The sequence below is a fragment of the Aspergillus pseudodeflectus genome (assembly GCF_044049435.1).
Source record: "Aspergillus pseudodeflectus strain CBS 756.74 chromosome Unknown BJX68scaffold_26, whole genome shotgun sequence".
NCBI classification, from domain to species: domain Eukaryota; kingdom Fungi; phylum Ascomycota; class Eurotiomycetes; order Eurotiales; family Aspergillaceae; genus Aspergillus; species Aspergillus pseudodeflectus.
The window spans coordinates 58,877-76,403 of record NW_027263802.1 but is presented as its reverse complement, the minus strand read 5'-3'; the positions used below and the strand labels follow the sequence as shown (position 1 = coordinate 76,403).

General features: G+C 55.0%; 8 protein-coding genes across 8 annotated transcripts; 5 read left to right on the top strand and 3 right to left on the bottom strand.

The window, feature by feature from the left end:
- Positions 1 to 1,704: 1,704 nt before the first annotated feature.
- Positions 1,705 to 3,138, top strand: BJX68DRAFT_267668 (putative MFS multidrug transporter; the record flags this gene model as incomplete). The annotated part of the gene is made up of 1 exon (XM_071045870.1): positions 1,705 to 3,138. One exon carries the CDS (start codon positions 1,705 to 1,707, stop codon positions 3,136 to 3,138), a length of 1,434 nt encoding a protein of 477 aa, XP_070898129.1.
- A 32-nt stretch (positions 3,139 to 3,170) lies between these two features.
- BJX68DRAFT_238710 (NADH:flavin oxidoreductase/NADH oxidase) lies at positions 3,171 to 5,061 on the top strand. Its single transcript, XM_071040411.1, has one exon. It carries the CDS (start codon positions 3,554 to 3,556, stop codon positions 4,937 to 4,939), a length of 1,386 nt encoding a protein of 461 aa, XP_070898128.1. The 5' UTR covers positions 3,171 to 3,553; the 3' UTR covers positions 4,940 to 5,061.
- Positions 5,062 to 5,470: 409 nt separating this feature from the next.
- BJX68DRAFT_267666 (NAD-dependent succinate-semialdehyde dehydrogenase) lies at positions 5,471 to 7,021 on the top strand (the record flags this gene model as incomplete). The annotated part of the gene is made up of 2 exons (XM_071045869.1): positions 5,471 to 6,840; positions 6,898 to 7,021. The coding sequence occupies 2 exons, from the start codon at positions 5,471 to 5,473 to the stop codon at positions 7,019 to 7,021; spliced, it is 1,494 nt and encodes a 497-aa protein (XP_070898127.1).
- A 339-nt stretch (positions 7,022 to 7,360) lies between these two features.
- On the top strand, positions 7,361 to 10,171 carry BJX68DRAFT_276298 (transcription factor domain-containing protein; the record flags this gene model as incomplete). Its single annotated transcript, XM_071048065.1, has 9 exons — positions 7,361 to 7,413; positions 7,476 to 7,595; positions 7,696 to 7,802; positions 7,860 to 7,988; positions 8,043 to 8,587; positions 8,662 to 8,935; positions 9,020 to 9,195; positions 9,266 to 9,446; positions 9,549 to 10,171. 9 exons carry the CDS (start codon positions 7,361 to 7,363, stop codon positions 10,169 to 10,171), a joined length of 2,208 nt encoding a protein of 735 aa, XP_070898126.1.
- Positions 10,172 to 10,448: 277 nt separating this feature from the next.
- BJX68DRAFT_276296 (transmembrane amino acid transporter protein-domain-containing protein) lies at positions 10,449 to 12,245 on the bottom strand (the record flags this gene model as incomplete). The annotated part of the gene is made up of 5 exons (XM_071048064.1): positions 10,449 to 11,026; positions 11,103 to 11,335; positions 11,406 to 11,759; positions 11,827 to 12,088; positions 12,144 to 12,245. The coding sequence occupies 5 exons, from the start codon at positions 12,243 to 12,245 to the stop codon at positions 10,601 to 10,603; spliced, it is 1,377 nt and encodes a 458-aa protein (XP_070898125.1). The 3' UTR covers positions 10,449 to 10,600.
- A 482-nt stretch (positions 12,246 to 12,727) lies between these two features.
- BJX68DRAFT_103082 (uncharacterized protein) lies at positions 12,728 to 14,122 on the bottom strand. The gene is made up of 3 exons (XM_071035770.1): positions 13,677 to 14,122; positions 13,277 to 13,601; positions 12,728 to 13,210 (listed from the first exon to the last, which is right to left on the bottom strand). The coding sequence occupies exons 1-3, from the start codon at positions 14,042 to 14,044 to the stop codon at positions 12,860 to 12,862; spliced, it is 1,044 nt and encodes a 347-aa protein (XP_070898124.1). The 5' UTR covers positions 14,045 to 14,122; the 3' UTR covers positions 12,728 to 12,859.
- Positions 14,123 to 14,639: 517 nt separating this feature from the next.
- Positions 14,640 to 15,425, top strand: BJX68DRAFT_267662 (2-keto-4-pentenoate hydratase; the record flags this gene model as incomplete). Its single annotated transcript, XM_071045868.1, has 1 exon — positions 14,640 to 15,425. One exon carries the CDS (start codon positions 14,640 to 14,642, stop codon positions 15,423 to 15,425), a length of 786 nt encoding a protein of 261 aa, XP_070898123.1.
- BJX68DRAFT_238702 (GMC family oxidoreductase) lies at positions 15,411 to 17,429 on the bottom strand. Its single transcript, XM_071040410.1, has 3 exons — positions 17,312 to 17,429; positions 16,513 to 17,226; positions 15,411 to 16,447 (listed from the first exon to the last, which is right to left on the bottom strand). The coding sequence occupies exons 1-3, from the start codon at positions 17,352 to 17,354 to the stop codon at positions 15,507 to 15,509; spliced, it is 1,698 nt and encodes a 565-aa protein (XP_070898122.1). The 5' UTR covers positions 17,355 to 17,429; the 3' UTR covers positions 15,411 to 15,506.
- Positions 17,430 to 17,527: the final 98 nt, after the last annotated feature.

Sequence of the window (17,527 nt, the reverse complement as noted above, 5' to 3'; positions counted from 1 at the left end):
CTGAAGAAAGCGCTTCGCATGAATGAACTGCCCTTGTGGGGACTTTGTCGTATCAACCACACAGACTTTAATCTCTTCTGAGCTGCAGCCGAAGTGATACCATCTGTACCTCGCGTACTGCAATGCATACAGTAACGACGACGTCCAGGACATGAAGTTATCTCGTGGTTGTCGCTCGTAGTCTTTCACCCCCCAGGGATCCATATGCCTGTCCACGATGGACATCGCGAGGTCCTCATCCAGACTGAATATGTCGGATCTGCACTAGGATGCTCCAAGTTCAGTGGCTAGTAATATCAGTGCGACACAAGATTATCTCACTAGAAAGATTGATTAGATCAAAATGGAAATTATCCATAAAGCAAGAGGGACAAGGACTTACATCAACGGCGTAATCGCTACCGCTCGACGACCCAAGAGACCTATCTCCAGGAATGGTCTCCTCCTGCCACACCCCTCCTGAGGTAGCAGAACGTAGACATATCGTATCTGGTGAAGATGAATAGAGGTCTGTTGGTGCCTACTAATACCAGGAGCATTCTTGCTGTGTTTGCGGAAGAAGGCGGACTAAGTGTATGACGTTTCCAGTTGTCAGGGCTGGTATGCATGACGGAAAATCCGCATGCGGTTGGCTTGATACTATGGGCAGCTCGAGTTACACAAAGGCTAATTATCGTGGAGCTGATGAATAACCAACGTGTCCTTCAAGGTAGGCCTACTCTATCCGATACAGTATAGTAGTTGATGTATGGTGTGATTGGAATGGAAGAAAATTTGCAGACTATTAGTGAGAGGACATCATTCTGGATATATATTCTCAGCGGATTCAAGGCGTTTATGGTACATTGTACAGTGACGTAGTAAGACTACCTTTAATCTAGACAGAGACCCTTTGCAGCAGTTTTGAAGATACAGGACTAAACGACACTGTGGCTGACTATACCCGTCGCATGGTGGTGAAGGAAAAAGGTTCAAAAAAGGGCGAGATTCTCGTCGAGGTGAGCTGTAGTTCCGGGTCTTCCTTCCCCTTCATCGAGTAGTCCGCACACCGGTTCCCTGGTCCCTCTCATGGAGACAATTTCTGATCTACCGAGAGCTTTCGAGGCTTGCATTGATCTCGGATTCTTGCCGCTTGGGGGTCTCGGATCGATCCCGAGGGCAATTCCTCTGGTTGTGGGCCTCATTACGTACGGATGACCTCCCTCGGTGGCCGAACCCGAGCAGCCAAGCAAATATTTCATCGGCGCGACAAGCTTGGCTTTTGCTTTGTGGACTGGAGTCTGGAGCGGATGGTCGTTCTAGGCCGGCTACTCCGTACTGTCTCTACACATATATGCGAATGGTGTCATTTTATTGCACTACCATTCGAAATGCTCTTCTGTTCAATGGCTTCCGGCCTCTGAATACGTTAGGTAATGGGTTCCACCTCCACAGCGAAGAGTCCCACCGTCTCCCCAACATCTGGTCCAAAGAGGGCAATAGACGGAGAAAATGGACCCTGCGCGGAACTGAACAGTGAAAAGCTTTTCGCTTTGATATAAAATGTGCCAAGGTGAAGCTTGACATGTTGCTTCAAACCCCAGGCACCTGCTCTCCTATATCGACACTCGCGACGTGAAAATGACGGCACGCGAAGAAGGGCCTTTCCAAGACGAAGCGTTAGGAGACTCCAGTCCCAGATTCCCCGTGTTGAATGAAACTAAAATGAGCACACCTTCACACAACCACCATGATGCCAAACACCCCTACAACTGGCCCATTAGCCGCAAATGGACCCTGACGGTCCTCGCCGCATTCACCACCTTTATCTCGATGATGAACGGGACAATCATTACAGTCGCCCATTTTGAGATATCGGAGCAGTTCAACGTCGACGAGACGACTTTCCCGCATTCTTACTGGCCCGTAACAACATGGGCCGCTGGCGGCGCATGCTCGGCCCTATTCATCCTGCCCCTGGCCGAGGACTTTGGTACACGGCCTGTCTTTCTCACGACATATGTCCTCTTCCTCTGCTTCCTTGTCCCGCAAGCTGTAGCGCATAACTTTGCTACATTAGTGGTTACGCGGTTTTTCGCAGGAGGCTGCGTCGCCATCCTGGCCAACACGGCTGCTGGGGTCGTTGGGAACGTCTGGGAGACCGAGTGGGCTAGGTCCATTCCTGTCAGTTTGTACATCGTCGGCTACATGGCGGGAAGCAGCGCAGGCCCCGTTGTTGGAGCGGTGATCTTCCAGTTCCTCTCCTGGAGGTGGATCGGCTACATGCAGCTCATCTGGTTCGGCGCGTTGTTTCCAGTCTATTATTTCTTCTTCTACGAGTCGCGCCCGGACGTTATCCTCGCACGGAGACCCATGGGTAAAGAGGATACGGAGGAACGAACGGGACGCTCATCCTCGTTGAGCCTCAAAGGCCTCGTCACCAGCGCAACACGTCCGGTAGTCTTATTCTGCACCGAGCCCGTCCTCTTCGTCTCCACGCTCTGGTCCTCCTTCACAGTAGGAACCCTCTTCCTCTTCACGCAATCCGTCGAACAAGTCTTTATGGAGCTCTACGACTGGTCCGTCGAAGCAACCGGCTACGTCCAGGCCGCAGTCGTCATCGGCGAGGTCCTAGGCTGGACGCTGAACTTTTTATCCCGAAAACTCTACTTCGCGTCTGCCTCCCGAAACACCGAAGTGCCCGGATCGCCCATCCCAGAGGCAAGACTCTACATGGCAGTCGTGGGCGGCGTCCTGGGCATCTCGGGTGGGATGTTCGTATACGCCTGGACATCATACCCGGACATCCCCTGGATCGCGCCGGCGATAAGTCTCGCCATGGTCGGAGCGGGAAGTGTGCTCGTTGTAACAGGCGTATCGGACTATGTCGTGGACGCGTACAGTACATACGCAGGCAGCGCGATTGGAGCAGTCGCGACGGGCGAGAATCTCTTCTCGGCGTTCCTGCCTCTCGCGACGATGAGCATGTACAGAACCCTGGGGTTGAACTGGGCGAGTACGCTACTGGGATTTGTCTCCTTGGTGTTGGCGTTGCTGCCGACGCTGATGTTTGTTTGGGGGAGGGAGGTGAGGGCGCGGAGTACGTTTATGCAGCGGGGGAGGGAGGATAGTATGAGGAAGGCGTTGAGTAATGTTTAGAATAGTATTGCACCACTCTTTGTTGATGATGTGCAGTGGTATTCTCGGTGCAGCGGTAATCAGCTAACGGAGACATTTGATTTCTGATTTCAAAGCATATATTTCGGCCCCTGCATGCCATGGTTGTTTGAATGCTTACACGAACCCGCCCATGCGTGGTATGATTTGCTCTCGCCATCTGATCTGTTTTGACGACATGGTTGTTACGAATCAAGTTACCCAAAAATAGTGATATCTGACCCCAGCAGCAGCGGCAGATTATTAATTCAAGAGGGGTAGTCCGACTTGCGGAATCCTCAACCTCGGCATCTCGCCCTGATACAAAAGCCGGCGCACCGCAATCGCATCATTGGGATTATTTCTCTCCGAATCCCCTTCAACACCCAACACGTCCCAGATCAACGCGCTCGCAGACATGGTCTCACCCCCCGGCCTAGCAGGCCTCAACACCCCCGCCCCAAACATCCCCTACTTCACCCCGCACCACCGCCAATCCCCCGGCACACCACGAAACCCCTCGGCACCGCATATACCGACCCTGTTCACCCCCCTGAAAATCCGCAATGCAATCCTCCGCAACCGCATCGTCGTCGCCCCCATGTGCCAGTTCTCCACGGCGCCCGAGGGCCCGTCCATCGGCGCCCTAACAGACTACCACATCGCGACGCTAGGCCACTACGCGCTAAAGGGTGCGTCGCTGGTTTTCGTCGAGGCGACGGGGGTCCAACCCAACGGACGAATCTCGGCGTATTGCCCCGGGCTTTGGGATGATAGCCAAATTGAGGGGTTGAGAAGGGTCAGTGATTTCGTGAAGAGTCAGGGCGCGCTGTCGGGGATCCAGCTTGCGCATGCGGGCCGGAAAGCCAGTGTTGCGGCGCCGTGGGTTGCTGGTAGTACGACTACACACAAAGCGAGTTTACGAGCGGATAAGGATCAATTCGGGTGGCCAGATGACGTTGTGGGTCCGTCCGGGGGCATCGAGCATACCTGGGACGGGCTGGGACTTAAACCGGAAGGCGGGTACTGGCCCCCGCGGGCTCTTACAGTCGCCGAGATCCAGGAACTGGTTGGGGACTGGGCGCGCGCGGCGAAGAGGGCGGTTGCTGCGGGGGTTGATGTCATTGAGATCCATGCGGCGCATGGGTATCTGATTCATCAGTTCCTGAGTCCCGTGACGAATCGGCGGACGGATGAGTATGGAGGGAGTTTTGAGGGCCGGGTGCGGCTGTTGCTTGAGATTGCGGCTGCGATCAGGAGGGAGATTCCAGAGGGGATGCCCCTTTTTGTTCGGGTTAGTGCGACGGAGTGGCTGGAGGGAACGGAGGTTGAGCAACAGTATGGTTCTTGGACAGTGGATGATACGATTCGGCTGGCGAAGCTGTTGCCTGGTGTTGGGGTGGATTTGTTGGATGTGAGTAGTGGTGGGAATCATCCGCGTTCGAAACTCAACGGACTGAGAGACAAGGAGCTGCCTACGGACTATCAGACGAAGAATGCTGCGCGAATTCGCAGGGAGTTGAAAAAGGAGGGGATCAATCTCTTGGTCGGGGCGGTTGGGTTGATCACTGAACCCGAGCAGGCGCGCGACTTGTTAGAGGCAGATCAGCTCCTCGCGAAAGAAGCTGAGGATGCCAAGAATGCTACGAACGCAAAGGATGGAGCGGAGCCTGCAGCTGATATCGTGCTGGTCGCCAGGCAGTTCATGAGGGAGCCGGAATGGGTTTTGCGTGTTGCGTGGAAGTTGGGCGTTGAGGTCGCCTGGCCGAATCAGTTCCTGAGGGTTCGGTTTCCTAGATTGTAGAAAGTAACCATGTACTGTTTATTCAATTCGCACAGTTCAGAGAGTTGTGTGTACAGACCCTTAGATGAACCTGGTCAAGTCGAGCTCTTCTAGCAAATGGACAGACCGCAACTTGGATTCAACTAGTTCTCCTTCAAACCCCTGTGGGCACGAAAAGAGCGAGGTCTACAGGTAATCGTCGTCTCGGAGTGCAGGGCAAAGGGAACAAACTGGTACCGGGCCTGGCATGTTGTGCCGAGTGCCTCGAGACAACCGAACGACGGGTGGGTACCGTCCTCGAGGACAGATTTCAGATTGCCACTGGGTAACTACATTCTTTCCTCCTGGAACAAAACGAGGCCCACTCGGGCTCGAGCCGAGAGGTGCTGCTCGGATGACCGAACCGACGGTCTCGGCTTCTCCCGTTACTTGTATGAGAGGATGCGGAGGACAGTCACCTATAACTTGCAGACCTCTGTATTGAGTTACTTGCCCGAGATTATCTCTCTTCACTGTCCATATTAAACAACCTACCTACACCACAACCTCATCATGACCTCTCTAACGTCCACCCTCTCCGACCCAACTCTCTTCGTCGAAAAGTCCTACATCAACGGCAAATGGGTCTCATCCACCTCAAACAACACCTTTGACGTCTACAACCCCGCAACAGAGTCCATAATCGGCACATGCCCCGAGTCGACCACCGACGACATCACCCTCGCCATCCACGCCGCAGCAAGCGCCTTCCCAGCATGGCGTTCCCAACCCGGGCGCACACGCGGTCGAATCCTCCGCAAACTATACGACCTCATCGTCGCTCACAAGGAAGACATCGGCAAGATTATCACAGCCGAGAATGGCAAATCACGAGGTGACGCAGAGGGCGAAGCGCTGTTTGCCGCGGGGTTCTTCGAATGGTTCGCCGAAGAAGCGCCGCGGATCTACGGGGACGTTATCCCCCACAGTAATGCGAGCGCCCGCATCCAGGTCACCAAGGAGCCCGTTGGTGTCTGTGGGCTTATTACACCGTGGAACTTTCCACTGGCCATGGGGGCTCGCAAGGTGGCCGCTGCGCTTGCTGCGGGGTGTACGGTTGTGCTCAAGTCGGATGGGCTCACGCCCTTCTCGTCGAATGCGCTGGCTGTGCTTGCGGAGAGGGCGGGTGTGCCCAAGGGTGTTTTTAACGTTGTCACTTCGCTTGACAGCACCCCTTCCCTGGGATTAGCGCTCTGCGAGTCGGATGTTGTGAAGAAGATCTCGTTCACCGGGTCCACGCGTGTTGGGAAACTCCTCATGCGCCAATCGAGCAGCACGCTGAAGAAGCTTTCTCTTGAGCTCGGCGGCAACGCCCCCTTTATCGTATTTGACGACGCAGATCTGGAGACCGCCGTCGCTAGCGCGGTGGTGAGTAAATTCAAGGTGACGGGTCAAACCTGCGTGTGCGCCAACCGCTTCTACGTACAGGAGGGCATCTACGAGAGATTCGCACAGCGCCTCGTCGAGGAGGTCCGCAAATGCCAGGTTGGAAACGGAGCCGCTGCGGCGGTCACACACGGGCCCCTAACAAACGGAGTCGCAAAAACACAGGAACATATTCGGGATGCGACGGGCAAGGGGGCGACTGTGCTCCTTGGTGGGAATACGCTGCCTGCCCTGGGCAGGAACTTCCACGAGCTTACGATTTTGGGGAACGTGGATGATTCGATGATGGTTGCTACAGAGGAGACCTTTGGACCGCTCGCGGCGCTGGCAACGTTCAAGACGGAGGATGAGGTCGTGCGCCGTGCGAATAACTGCGAGGTTGGCTTGGCCTCGTACCTGGTGACGAGTGACTTGGGCAGGGCGCATCGGGTGTCAGAACGGTTGGAGTATGGAATGGTGGCTATCAACACCGGGGTCATTTCGGATTGGGCTGCGCCGTGAGTCCGCTTGAAACTGAGCTCTTTGACTGTATTCGATGATACTAACTGGCGCAGGTTTGGCGGAGTCAAGCACTCGGGGATGGGCCGCGAGGGCAGCAAGTACGGGATCGACGACTACGTGAACATCAAGATGGTGGTGACAGGTGGGATCAACACGGTGCATTCTCCGAATGTGTAAAGGGTGTTTGCGCGAGTTGTGGGCAATGAATAGTCATGAGAATCAGCCTAGGAATGCAACGACTCCGTTATCGGCTTCCACACCCGAGGATGAGTGGCGATCTCGGCTTCTCTCCGAGTTTCCCTTTGTAGCAATAGAATGCGGGGCCAAAGCTTAACTTGCGCTAGAATGGGGTATGCCGTACTGCAGAAAATGATGACCATCCTAGGAAGGAACCACGCGGGGCCCGGGGGACCTCCGAGTCGCGCTCTGCTTTGCTCTTTGCCCGCAGTTTCCCCCGCAGTTTCCCACGCACCACCAGCTTCCTCTCTCTGCCCTTCGTACCCCATGTAAGGCCCAATGGCACCGCAATCCCAAACAGAGTCACACAAGCCGAAACGGACTCCGAACGCGTGAGAAGCCTCTGCGCGCCCTTGTCTTACTCCAATAATCGTCGCTGACGCGGGTATTGCAGCTGCATCGCTTGTCGCCAGAGCAAGATCAAGTGTTCGGGGGTGCAGCCATGTGCCAACTGCCAGCGACGCGCGGTTGACTGTCAGTTTACTGATTCCAACAAGGTTACCGTGGACGAAAGGTGTGTCCATAGCTAAATGCTCGCTCAACAAACATACAAGGAGCGGAGGCGATTGACAAGGGTCTCCCAGGTTTCTCCAGAGACTACTCGACCAAGCAAGAGGCCACCAGGAGCCCTCACCGCAGCATCAGCTCCCCTCGCCTGCATCCAAGCGATCTGCCGACATTGCCTTTGGGCCCATGTTTGACGCCGGCGCAGCATGCTCTAGTAAACGAGGCCCTATCCTATTAGCTAAAGCGCCGCTGACCAAGTCAGTGAATTCAGTACCCTCCCACGAAGACGTATCGCCATTCCACCCGCAAGCACTGCAACATGAGCGTAGCGTGTGGACGAACCCGTTCACTTTGCCGTCAAAGACAGTCAATGGGCTGTACAAGGGGAAACGCGGCTGGGGTGTGTTTGGCCCCAGCACTGATGAGCTTATCAATATGCTAACTAATCCATTAGTATGGCTTGCTCCGACATCGCTCTGGTCTCTGACGACTCGACTATCCTTAATGATGGCCGACAGCCTGGAACTGGACTCGCCATATCGAGTTCCGAGTTCCCTGGACAAGGAGATCTACCCTCTCCGGTGGACGCCAGTTCCTCCCGAGGACCCTCCTGATATCACAGGCCTACCTTCCATCGACGACGCACTCTACCTATTCAGTACAGTCAAACATCATCTAGATCAGCACTATCGATTCTTTGACGACAAGGCATTTACCGCCCGCTTGAATGACTTTTATTCCGGCAACTCGCTGCAAGTAGCAACAGAAAACCGGCTATGGTTCGTATCTTTCCTCCTCATCTTAGCATTTGGGAATGCATTCCTCCTCCGCAATCGAAATGCCGCCGGCCCGCCTGGTTCGAGATTCTTCGTACGTGCCATGGCCCTCATCCCGGACTATACGAATCTATGGACAGACGGGTTGTTGGCTGTCGAAGTTCTCGCCCTGGCTGGATTGTATCTATACTGCATTGATCACCGGGAATCGGCACACGTATACGTGAGATACCACCCTTCCTTTGTCCCATGTGTTCTGCAGTTGGCACCACCAGCATTCTAACAAAGCACCACCAGGTCGGTCAAGCAATCCGAATAGCCCAGCTCGACGGCTTACACACCGAGCTTCCTGAAGACGAGCTGGGTATAGAAACTGTAACTCGTTGCCGCAATCTCTGGTGGACGCTGTACGTGATGGACCGCCATGTGTCCTCTTCGTTGGGCCTGCCCATGACCACGCAGGATAGCGACATCACCACGCTGCTCAAGCCTGCTTCCGCGGGATCCCGCCGTGACGCAACGCTGAGTTTACATGTCAAGCTGGCGTCGTTGTTCTCGTCGATCTTGACCTGTAAGATGGGCCCGTCTGAACTGGCTGCTACCCTACCTTGGCTATTGGAATTGGATTAATCTGACAAATATTTTCCACGTCCAGCGATTTACAAAGACGCCAAAACGGAACTTGGAACATTCCTCGACCGAACAAGGTCCATTTTGCAGACCATGACGGCATACGCTCGCGAGATTGAAGACATCGTACAGTCGAAGAATCCCAGCTCGATTGAGACGATGCCCAAAGGAACCCGCTACATCACTTTGCTATATCACCAGGTACGTATGCCTACAGGCCAGCGTATGCCGGACAGGAATCTCTCTTCTGTGGCTGATGATAGCGTACAAGTGCGTCGTTGTCGCAACTCGCCCACTGCTCCTTTCCATTCTTAAAGAACGCCTTGAGCGCCTCGGTCAGCGCGAAGACGATTGGCAGAGCTTTCTCGCTCCAACAAAGGTCCTGATATCAACGGGCATCAAGTCAGCGCTCAAGACTTTGCAGATATTGACTGACGAGAATAGCTTGCTTGGTAAACTCATTCTTTTGGTTTTTTCCGTCTGCATATATTTCTTCTTCTTTTCCACTTTTTTGTACAGCTCGAAGCCAAGCTAATGGTCGCACAACAACATAGAAACATTCCTCCCGTTTGAACTCGAAGTCACCTATGGCGCCGCCCTCCATCTCACCATGGCCAACACGCTGTTTCCGCTCGAGGTAGAAAGTCAAGGCCAGGACTTTAGCGCAGATGCCCACGCTATCGTCGACGAAATGATCGCAAAGGGCAACAAACTGGCCGCAGCAAGAAAGACCGAGCTCGCACACCTGGAAACCCTCTTCCGCGAGCTGGCGGCGCGGATCGAGAGATACGGACTGCAAACGCTTACGCTAGCGACTCCGCCAGGGCATGGCAGAGGAGAAGATGAGGGTGGAGACCAGGGGCAGGCTGAAGGGATGTGTCCGGCCGCAGGTGGGATGGCACACATGCTTCCGAATGACGGGGCGAATACTGCGCCTGCTGCTGTTGCTTCTGCGGTGGACGCTCACAATCAGGCCATGTTCCATGCGCACCACCACCCCATGCATGCGGAGCCCATTGGGTCGGCGTCACCTGGTCTCCCGCACATGATGGACAGCGCCGAGCTGCTCAGCGAGATAGGGATTTCGTCGTATGAGTTTTCTTCCATTATTGAGCAGATGGGCGGGTCGGAGAGGAGCGTCTTGGATGCTCGGCCTCCGTGGATGGATGGTATTTGAGGAACTCATCTTGAATTTGAAGGGATGGTTGAGCTTTAGTAGCGGTGTTACAGTAATTTTATCTGGAGTTAACTGGCGCGGAGAGTCGAGATGTATAACATGTGCCACACTGGCTGGTGCAATGTTCTTTCCTACGCTCTTGCGCTACGCAAAAGATTATTGAGGCCATACTCTCGCGTTCAACTTGGGGAGGGGCAGTTCCATGGTGGAGTCAAAGATAAGCAGCGATTGATACATCACATCGGCAATGTCGGCTCGGCTTCACCAGAGAAAAGATGAAAAAAGAAATTCCTATCTGTAAATGCTATATGTGAGAGAATGACAGTCTCCTTGAGGCACCCTTGTCAAGTTTACCAATAGATCACTATCTGCTCTCGACCCCTTCCCCCCCCCCACCACCTGCTCTTTCCAGCCTTTGTACCCTTCGGCTCACACCGAATTCGAGTTATCCGCACACGAAAACGCCCTTGACCCTCCACTCTCACTATACGAGTCGATTATCCCAACAACAGACCCATACGTCCCTGCAACCATCATGAACGTCCCGATTACGATCACAAATACACTCCAGACCACCATGGCCATCCACCGCTTCGATCTTCCCCCCTCCCTGCCCCTGGCCCAGTTATCGTACAGCCACATGGCCCCCATCGGCTGGATGCACATTGCGGGGCCGAGGAGCGCCCCGATTAGCGAGACCAGCGCGTCGAAAACGGGGATCGTAGACGCGATGATGTATGCGATCACGGTGATGCCGAGTGTGCATGAGATCCACGTCGTCCAGTGAATCAGTGTGTTGCTGGTCAGGTGCCGTGAGCCGCGGAGGGCGTGGACGAAGATGAATTTGGCGGGGATCTAGAGGTTCGTTTTTATTAGTTGCTGCGAAATTCATTCCATTGGTGCCTTTTTTTTTCTCGACAGGAGGACGTACATGCGTGACGATGGTCATTGTAACCAACAGCCCGGGCAGCGCAAACGCGTAACTAATGATCTTGATCACGCCGCCTGCGGAGCCCAGCGCGGGCGACGAGACGTGGCTGCCACAGTAGTAATAGATGACGCAGCCAATCACCGCATAGACGGCCGTTACGCCCGTCTGGCAGGTGAGCATAGCGCCGGTATATTGCCGGGGATCGCGCATTTCCGAGACAATGGAGAAGAAGCCTGCGATGCGTTAGCGGGGGGAAGAGTCTCAAGGTGAACAAACAGGGATGCAGGGGTGGTGGGGACGCACCTGGTGTGCCCGAAAATGCAAAGAGTAGGTTCGAGACTGCTGCGATCCCCTGTGCAAAGGAAGGGTGGCCGACGACCTTCCAGTCGGAGGACCAGGGACCTTCTGTTTGTGCTGCCGAGGCTGGACGGTCCTGGATGCCGACCGCGATGGTCACTATGATGATAGCGGCGAGGATACACGGCAGGCCGATCCATGCGAGCCAGGTGATCCTACCTAGGGTGCGAATGCTACTCAGGCCGAACCCGGCGATGGCTGCGACCGCTGCGAAGACGGCGGTGCACGTGGCGTGGGTAGAGACTGCGTTCAGGCCGATCGAGATGCCGAGGATGGCGGAGCCGCTGTTGAAGATGTAGTCTGCATCCCACCCTCAGTCAGCGAGTCCTCCTATCAACCGTGGTTCTTTGAGCGGGGACGGACGTACAAAGACAAAAGGCAGCAGAGAGATACGCCCTCCCAGGCAGCCCGAACATAATGCCCCCGGCATCGTCAATGCTATACACCGCGCGGTGGTTGAGCTTGAAGGCTCCGACCATGTACCCGGACCACGTCGTGACGACGGCAATGGCAATCATGCAGAGAACGCCCGGGACCATGCCTAGGACATCCAATGCGGACGGGATGGCAAGCACACCGAGGCCGATCTGAGTCTTCATCATGAGGATCACGGTTCCGGTGAAGCCAACCTAGTTGCTCTGTTAGCTTTCTCAACAGTTTAGTAGATAGTTGGGCTGTGAGAACATTTCGGAAATTGGGCCCTTCCTCGGTGATCTCCCCAAAGACATCGTCGTGTGTTGGATCCAGCGCCGAGGAGACTTGGTCGAGGTCTTCTTTGGGCGCCATTGTGGTTTGTAACAGTCTATGCTCGTTGTGTAACTAAGCTATGTTGCTCAATCCACAGCGACATGCCCACCATTTATACCAACCCCAGGAATTCTCCAGCCAATCACCACAAAACCAATACTCACACCGTCGGGGAAATTCTGGGGTCCCCGCAATGCGGCATTTTACTGCTCCTTGGCTATCAACGCCCCTGGATAGGCGGGTCGGATGGATCCCGACAGCCGAGCGTACCCAAGAACCCATCTCGGGGTCATCGGGTGAGAATCCGAGGGGTTCCGTTGCCGGTTTGGGGTAAAGGACGCTATGTCGATGTATCTGAGCTTCCATGACATTTGCATGCATGATGCGGTATTTTGAAGGAAGGTATGGTTTCCTCTATCGCTAGCGAGCACTGGAGCTGTTGTCTGAAATGTAGAAAGGCGGCTATAGTACTTGTACGAACAGAATCGAGTCGTCCTCTCCAGCACGGGGAAAGTGAAGAGAGTAAAGTCTTGCTATTTCGTTCAAAATTGGATTACTCGGATATTCCAAGAGTACAGCACAATTGAATTCAACTAAGAAAAAGCATGCTCTCGTTACAACATCCTATCATCCCACCAACACAGGAGAGTCTTCTACTCGACCTCTTGAATCTCCGCCAACATGGACTCAATGAACAACTTCTGCTCCGTCAAGAACCTTTTAACATCCGGAACATCAAATGGCCTCTTCGCAATCTCTCTCTCCCGCTCCTGCTTCAACCGGTGCCGAATGCGCTCTTCCAGTATCTCCAGGCGATACTCGGTATACTGAGTATAGAGCTGCGACAGGTCGCTGATTCCACGCACTCCAACAAGCACAGTTTCGTCCTTGACCAGCGGGGATTTCGGCCTGAAGCAGGTGACCATGCTGATGCGCTCGCGGCCACCGAGGGCTTTAAGCGCTTGGTGTTCGATATATCGGCCTTGCATTACGACGGCGGTGCCCTTCACCAGACACGCGCATTAGCCTTGTAAACTAAAACTAGCGCATGGGTGGTTGGAATGACTCACCATAGCCGGCCCGCGGACCTTCATAATGTCACCGTTGGGCATCTTCAACGCGGTCTCACCGCCAATCATCCCCGTGCAGTCGGAGAGCATTGTGACGCAGACGAATGGGAAACTGTCATAGTGCCAGGCTACGGCTGGCAGCTCCTGGTCGGAGATGAGGTCAACCGTCTGCTCCGCGTTTGAGTTTGCATTCTCATCCCGGATGGAGATGTTGATGTTTGCGATCTCAAAGTCGATCGAGGGGACGAGATCAATGCCCGCGACTTCCGAGATCCGGGCCAGGACCTCGGGTGACTTCCAGGCAGCGTAGGTAAATGGGGCGCGTCTGCAAGGGAAGTTAGCAAAGGATCCTCAATCCTCTCTCGGTACCCATTAGATAGCAAGTGCCTGGGTCACGTACGCTGGCCCCATCCCGCGCACCATATTCTTATTAAACGTCGACGAGTACTGGCACTCGGCCAGAACCTCCTCGCTAAATATCTCCGCGCGCATCTGTGCAATGGCCTCCTGTGTGAAGAGCGGGAATGGTTCGGTGGCTGCGTGCGGCGAGATGCCGTGGCCCTTTAGTCCGATCTGCTCCATCGTGTAGATGGACTTTGGGGGCTGGAAGTTGAGGTGCCGGGCAGGGTCAAAAGTCTGTTTCTGTGCGACCCTAGCATTCTGGATCAGGGACTGGGGGAGGGGATTTGATGGTCGTGTGGCCTTTTTCGTTGCCGGGCCGGTGACCGTGGGTGGTGCGATGTCGATGTAGGTTGCTGAGGGGGCCATTGTGGAGTGGATTGCAGACTGCGTGATGTAGATAGAAGTTGTTAGAGCCTGGATATGTGCGTGCTGCCTTGGTCGATACTCATCAACATGGTTATATAACTCGAACCCCATTGTCCCCGCCTCTTGCGGAGATGGCCCTCAACCTCCGCGTGATCCCTCCTCGTGACAGGAAGCCGCACCCACCAAAACACTCCCGAGATTGAGACTGCGATGTTCGGGATGCAGATCACATCAGGCGTCCTCGGGTTCCAGGAAACCATCTTCGGGTTCCTCGGATGTTGGTCCGATGCCTATCTCGGGTTTGTCAAAAAGATCCAGACCTGCATGCAAGCCCTCGGCTCGGGAACGTCAGCCTATCTGACATTATCGCATCATCTCTCCAGTACCGGATGTGCAGGCCTGTGAGCCGGCACTGGCAATACCAAGAAGATTTAGTAGCCATGCGGTTCACGTTCTGTTATGTTTATAAAGATCATGAAACCTCTACATATCCATGCCCACCTTATTAACACCCCCAAGCCCTCGTGATATAAAGATTCATCCTTCTTCCTATTATCTACTTTTTGGCATATATACACATCAAATTAAAACCACCATGTCTTCTTCCATCAACCTCGAAGACGTCGCCTCAGCCCTGCGCACCGCACGCACATCATCCAAACCCATCGACGCCCCCACAAAAACCTGGCCAGGCCTCAACGCAGACGACGCCTTCAAAATCCAACAACTCAACTCCACGCACGCGATACAGAATGGTGACCGCCTGGTGGGCTACAAGCTCGGCAACATCGCCAAGGTAATGCAGAGCGCCTTTGGCCTCGACCACCCGGACTACGGCTTCCTGCACAGCAGCCTATTCGTCTACGAGGGGACAAGCATCCGTCGAGAACAGTTCATCAAGCCGTTTGTGGAGCTCGAGGTTGGCTTTGTGCTGAAAGCGCCGCTCAAGGGCCCGAACGTCACTGTCGCCGATGTGATTAGTGCGATTGACTATGCGGTGCCTGCGATTGAGATTATCGATTCGAGGGTGAAGGAGTGGGCGATTGATCTGCCGGATACGTTGGCGGATAATGGGTCGACGGGGGCGGTGATTGTTGGTGGGATGCCGAGGAGGTTGACAGAGCTTACACTCAGTAACATGACGGGGGGGTTGAAGTTCAATGGGCAGGAGGTCATGGCTGGGAATACGAAGAATGTGCTGGGGAACCCGATTTCAGCGGTTGCGTGGCTGGTGAATCGGTTGGCGGAGTATGAGATTGAGTTCTTACCGGGGCAGTTTATCCTACCGGGGAGCTGTCTTGAGGCTGTTCCTATGGAGGAGAAGGGGGTTTGGGAGTGTACATTTGACGGGTGGGGGACTGTCGAGTTTGAGGTTGTATAGAGCTGACCAAAGTGGGCATTGCTATCTGACAAACTGCATAATATCAACAAGCAACATAAATCATAAAACATTCATCTTCCGCTAGAGCCCATACTCCTTGATGAGCACCTCGGCAGCCGTAGCCCCAACCACATAAGCCGTGGCCTGGGTATGGTTATTCGTCAAGACGGGCACAACACTCATATCCGCCACCCTCAGCCCCTCCACCCCAAAAACGCGGAACCCCGTATCAACCGCCGCATCCTTCTCGCCGACCTTGCCCATCTTCACCGTGCCCGTCATATGCCACGCAGTCACACACGTATTCTTAAACCACTCGAGCAGATCCTCATCGCTCTCCGACGCAGGCCCCATGAGCGTCGAGAGCGTATCCTTGGCAAAGGCCTCGTGCTTTGTAACAGCCAGCGCCGCGCGCAGGGCTTCGATCACAACGCGGCGATCGTACTCGTGCGCAAGCAGGTTCGGGTCGAACAGCAAGGGGACATCGGGGTCAGACGACTGCAGCCGAACCTGGCCGTAGCTCTGCGCATTCATGAGGAAGACGAGGATAGTGACGTAACTGTAATCCGTCGTCATCCCGGGGGCAAGCATATGCAGCGGACACCCCGCGAGAAGTTCATAGTGCGGGATGGTCGGCTTGCTTAGGAACCGCTTTACGTCCTCCGGAAGGGCCTTGTACTCGTTTGACGCGGCCGTGGCCTCGCTCTTGAGGAATCCCATCATGAGCTGCGAGCCGTGCCGCGTCCAGGGCCCGCTGTTGTCCTTTTCCCACTGCGTCAGTGCGGCGTCCATGGCCTCCTGCGAGCCGAAGAAGGCGTTGCGGGTGTTTGTTTTGGGGTCGCGGAGGAAGGTGATTGGGGAGAAGGGGTGGTCGCGGAGCCCCTGGCCGATTGCGGGGAGGTCGACGAGCACGGGGAGGTTGAATTCGGCGAGGTGGGATGCTGGGCCGAGGCCGGAGTGCATGAGGATGCGGGGTGTGTCGAGGGAGCCGGTTGAGAGGATGATTTCCTTGTTCGCGCGGTCTGTAAACACGGTCAGCCTGTGTCATAGATGGCATTCAATGACAGAAGGGGCAGGGGAGACATACAAACCGCCCCATCAACCTCGACACCGACAGCCTTCTTGCCCTCGAACACGACCCTCCGCACCGGACTCGCCGTGCGAATCTCCAAGTTGGTAGGCGCCCCCTCGAGCAAATCCGCCGCCGTACTTCGCACCCCCTTGTACACTGAATTAATCGACAGGGAGATACCAATCGGATCGCCCGAGTTGTGGTCCCCATTCCACTTGACTCCCGCACTCTTAAACGCCTCCATGACCAGCGGCAAATCCTCCTCCCACTCCCTCGCAAACCCCAACTTCAGCTTCCCCTGCCGTCCATGGTTCGCGGGGTCGACGTCGGCAAAATGCCGCAGTTTCTCATCGGCAATCGTTGTGTCGAAGTCCTCAAGGGCCTTAAACCTTTGCTGAATCTCCTTCCACGAAAACGTCTCGTCGCCAACGAGCTCCGCCCAGGTATCGTAGTCGTCGCGCGCGCCGACGGTGTAGCAGCCAAAGTTGATTGCGCTGGACCCGCCGAGCACTTTGCCGCGGCTGTAGTCGATCTCGCGCCCGTTGCAGTGTTTCTGCGGGATTGTTTTGTACCCGTAGTTTAGCGAGGGCTCTTGGAATGTTACCCAGCGCTGCCCATCGACGCGCAGGTTCATCTCATCGCGCTTGATGCCGGCCTCGAGGAGGAGTATGCGTGGGGCAGAAGGGGCTTGCGAGAGGGTGTGTGCCAGGGCGGAGCCCGCGGGGCCGCCTATACAGATTGTTAGTTTTGTTTTAGGTTTTTCTTTCGTATAGAGTGGAGGGACATGGTGAGGGGTAGAAGATGGGCAACGTACTGCCAACGACGATAAAATCCCACGACTCAGACTGGGAAGCCATGATTCCGGATTGCGATACAGAGACCTGTGGGGAATTGACTTTGGACTTGAATTGGTACACCAAGCCAGATGCATGGGGAACGAGCGACCCTATATACCCCTCCCCCTCCCCCCTCCCCCTCCACCACCACCACATGCTACAATGCGCCAACCAACTAACCCACCCACAGCGCT

Excerpts from the sequence above, each read along its gene's own strand:
- BJX68DRAFT_238710 (XM_071040411.1), top strand. The coding sequence starts at position 3,554 with ATGGTCTCACCCCCCGGCCTAGCAGGCCTCAACACCCCCGCCCCAAAC.
- BJX68DRAFT_103082 (XM_071035770.1), bottom strand. The coding sequence starts at position 14,044 with ATGGCCCCCTCAGCAACCTACATCGACATCGCACCACCCACGGTCACC. Across the intron at positions 13,602-13,676 it reads GTGCGCGGGATGGGGCCAGC|ACGCGCCCCATTTACCTACG; the intron begins GTACGTGACCCA and ends CTTCCCTTGCAG. Across the intron at positions 13,211-13,276 it reads AGGTCCGCGGGCCGGCTATG|GGCACCGCCGTCGTAATGCA; the intron begins GTGAGTCATTCC and ends TGTCTGGTGAAG.
- BJX68DRAFT_238702 (XM_071040410.1), bottom strand. The coding sequence starts at position 17,354 with ATGGCTTCCCAGTCTGAGTCGTGGGATTTTATCGTCGTTGGCA. Across the intron at positions 17,227-17,311 it reads GGATTTTATCGTCGTTGGCA|GCGGCCCCGCGGGCTCCGCC; the intron begins GTACGTTGCCCA and ends CAATCTGTATAG. Across the intron at positions 16,448-16,512 it reads CGAGGTTGATGGGGCGGTTT|ACCGCGCGAACAAGGAAATC; the intron begins GTATGTCTCCCC and ends CCGTGTTTACAG.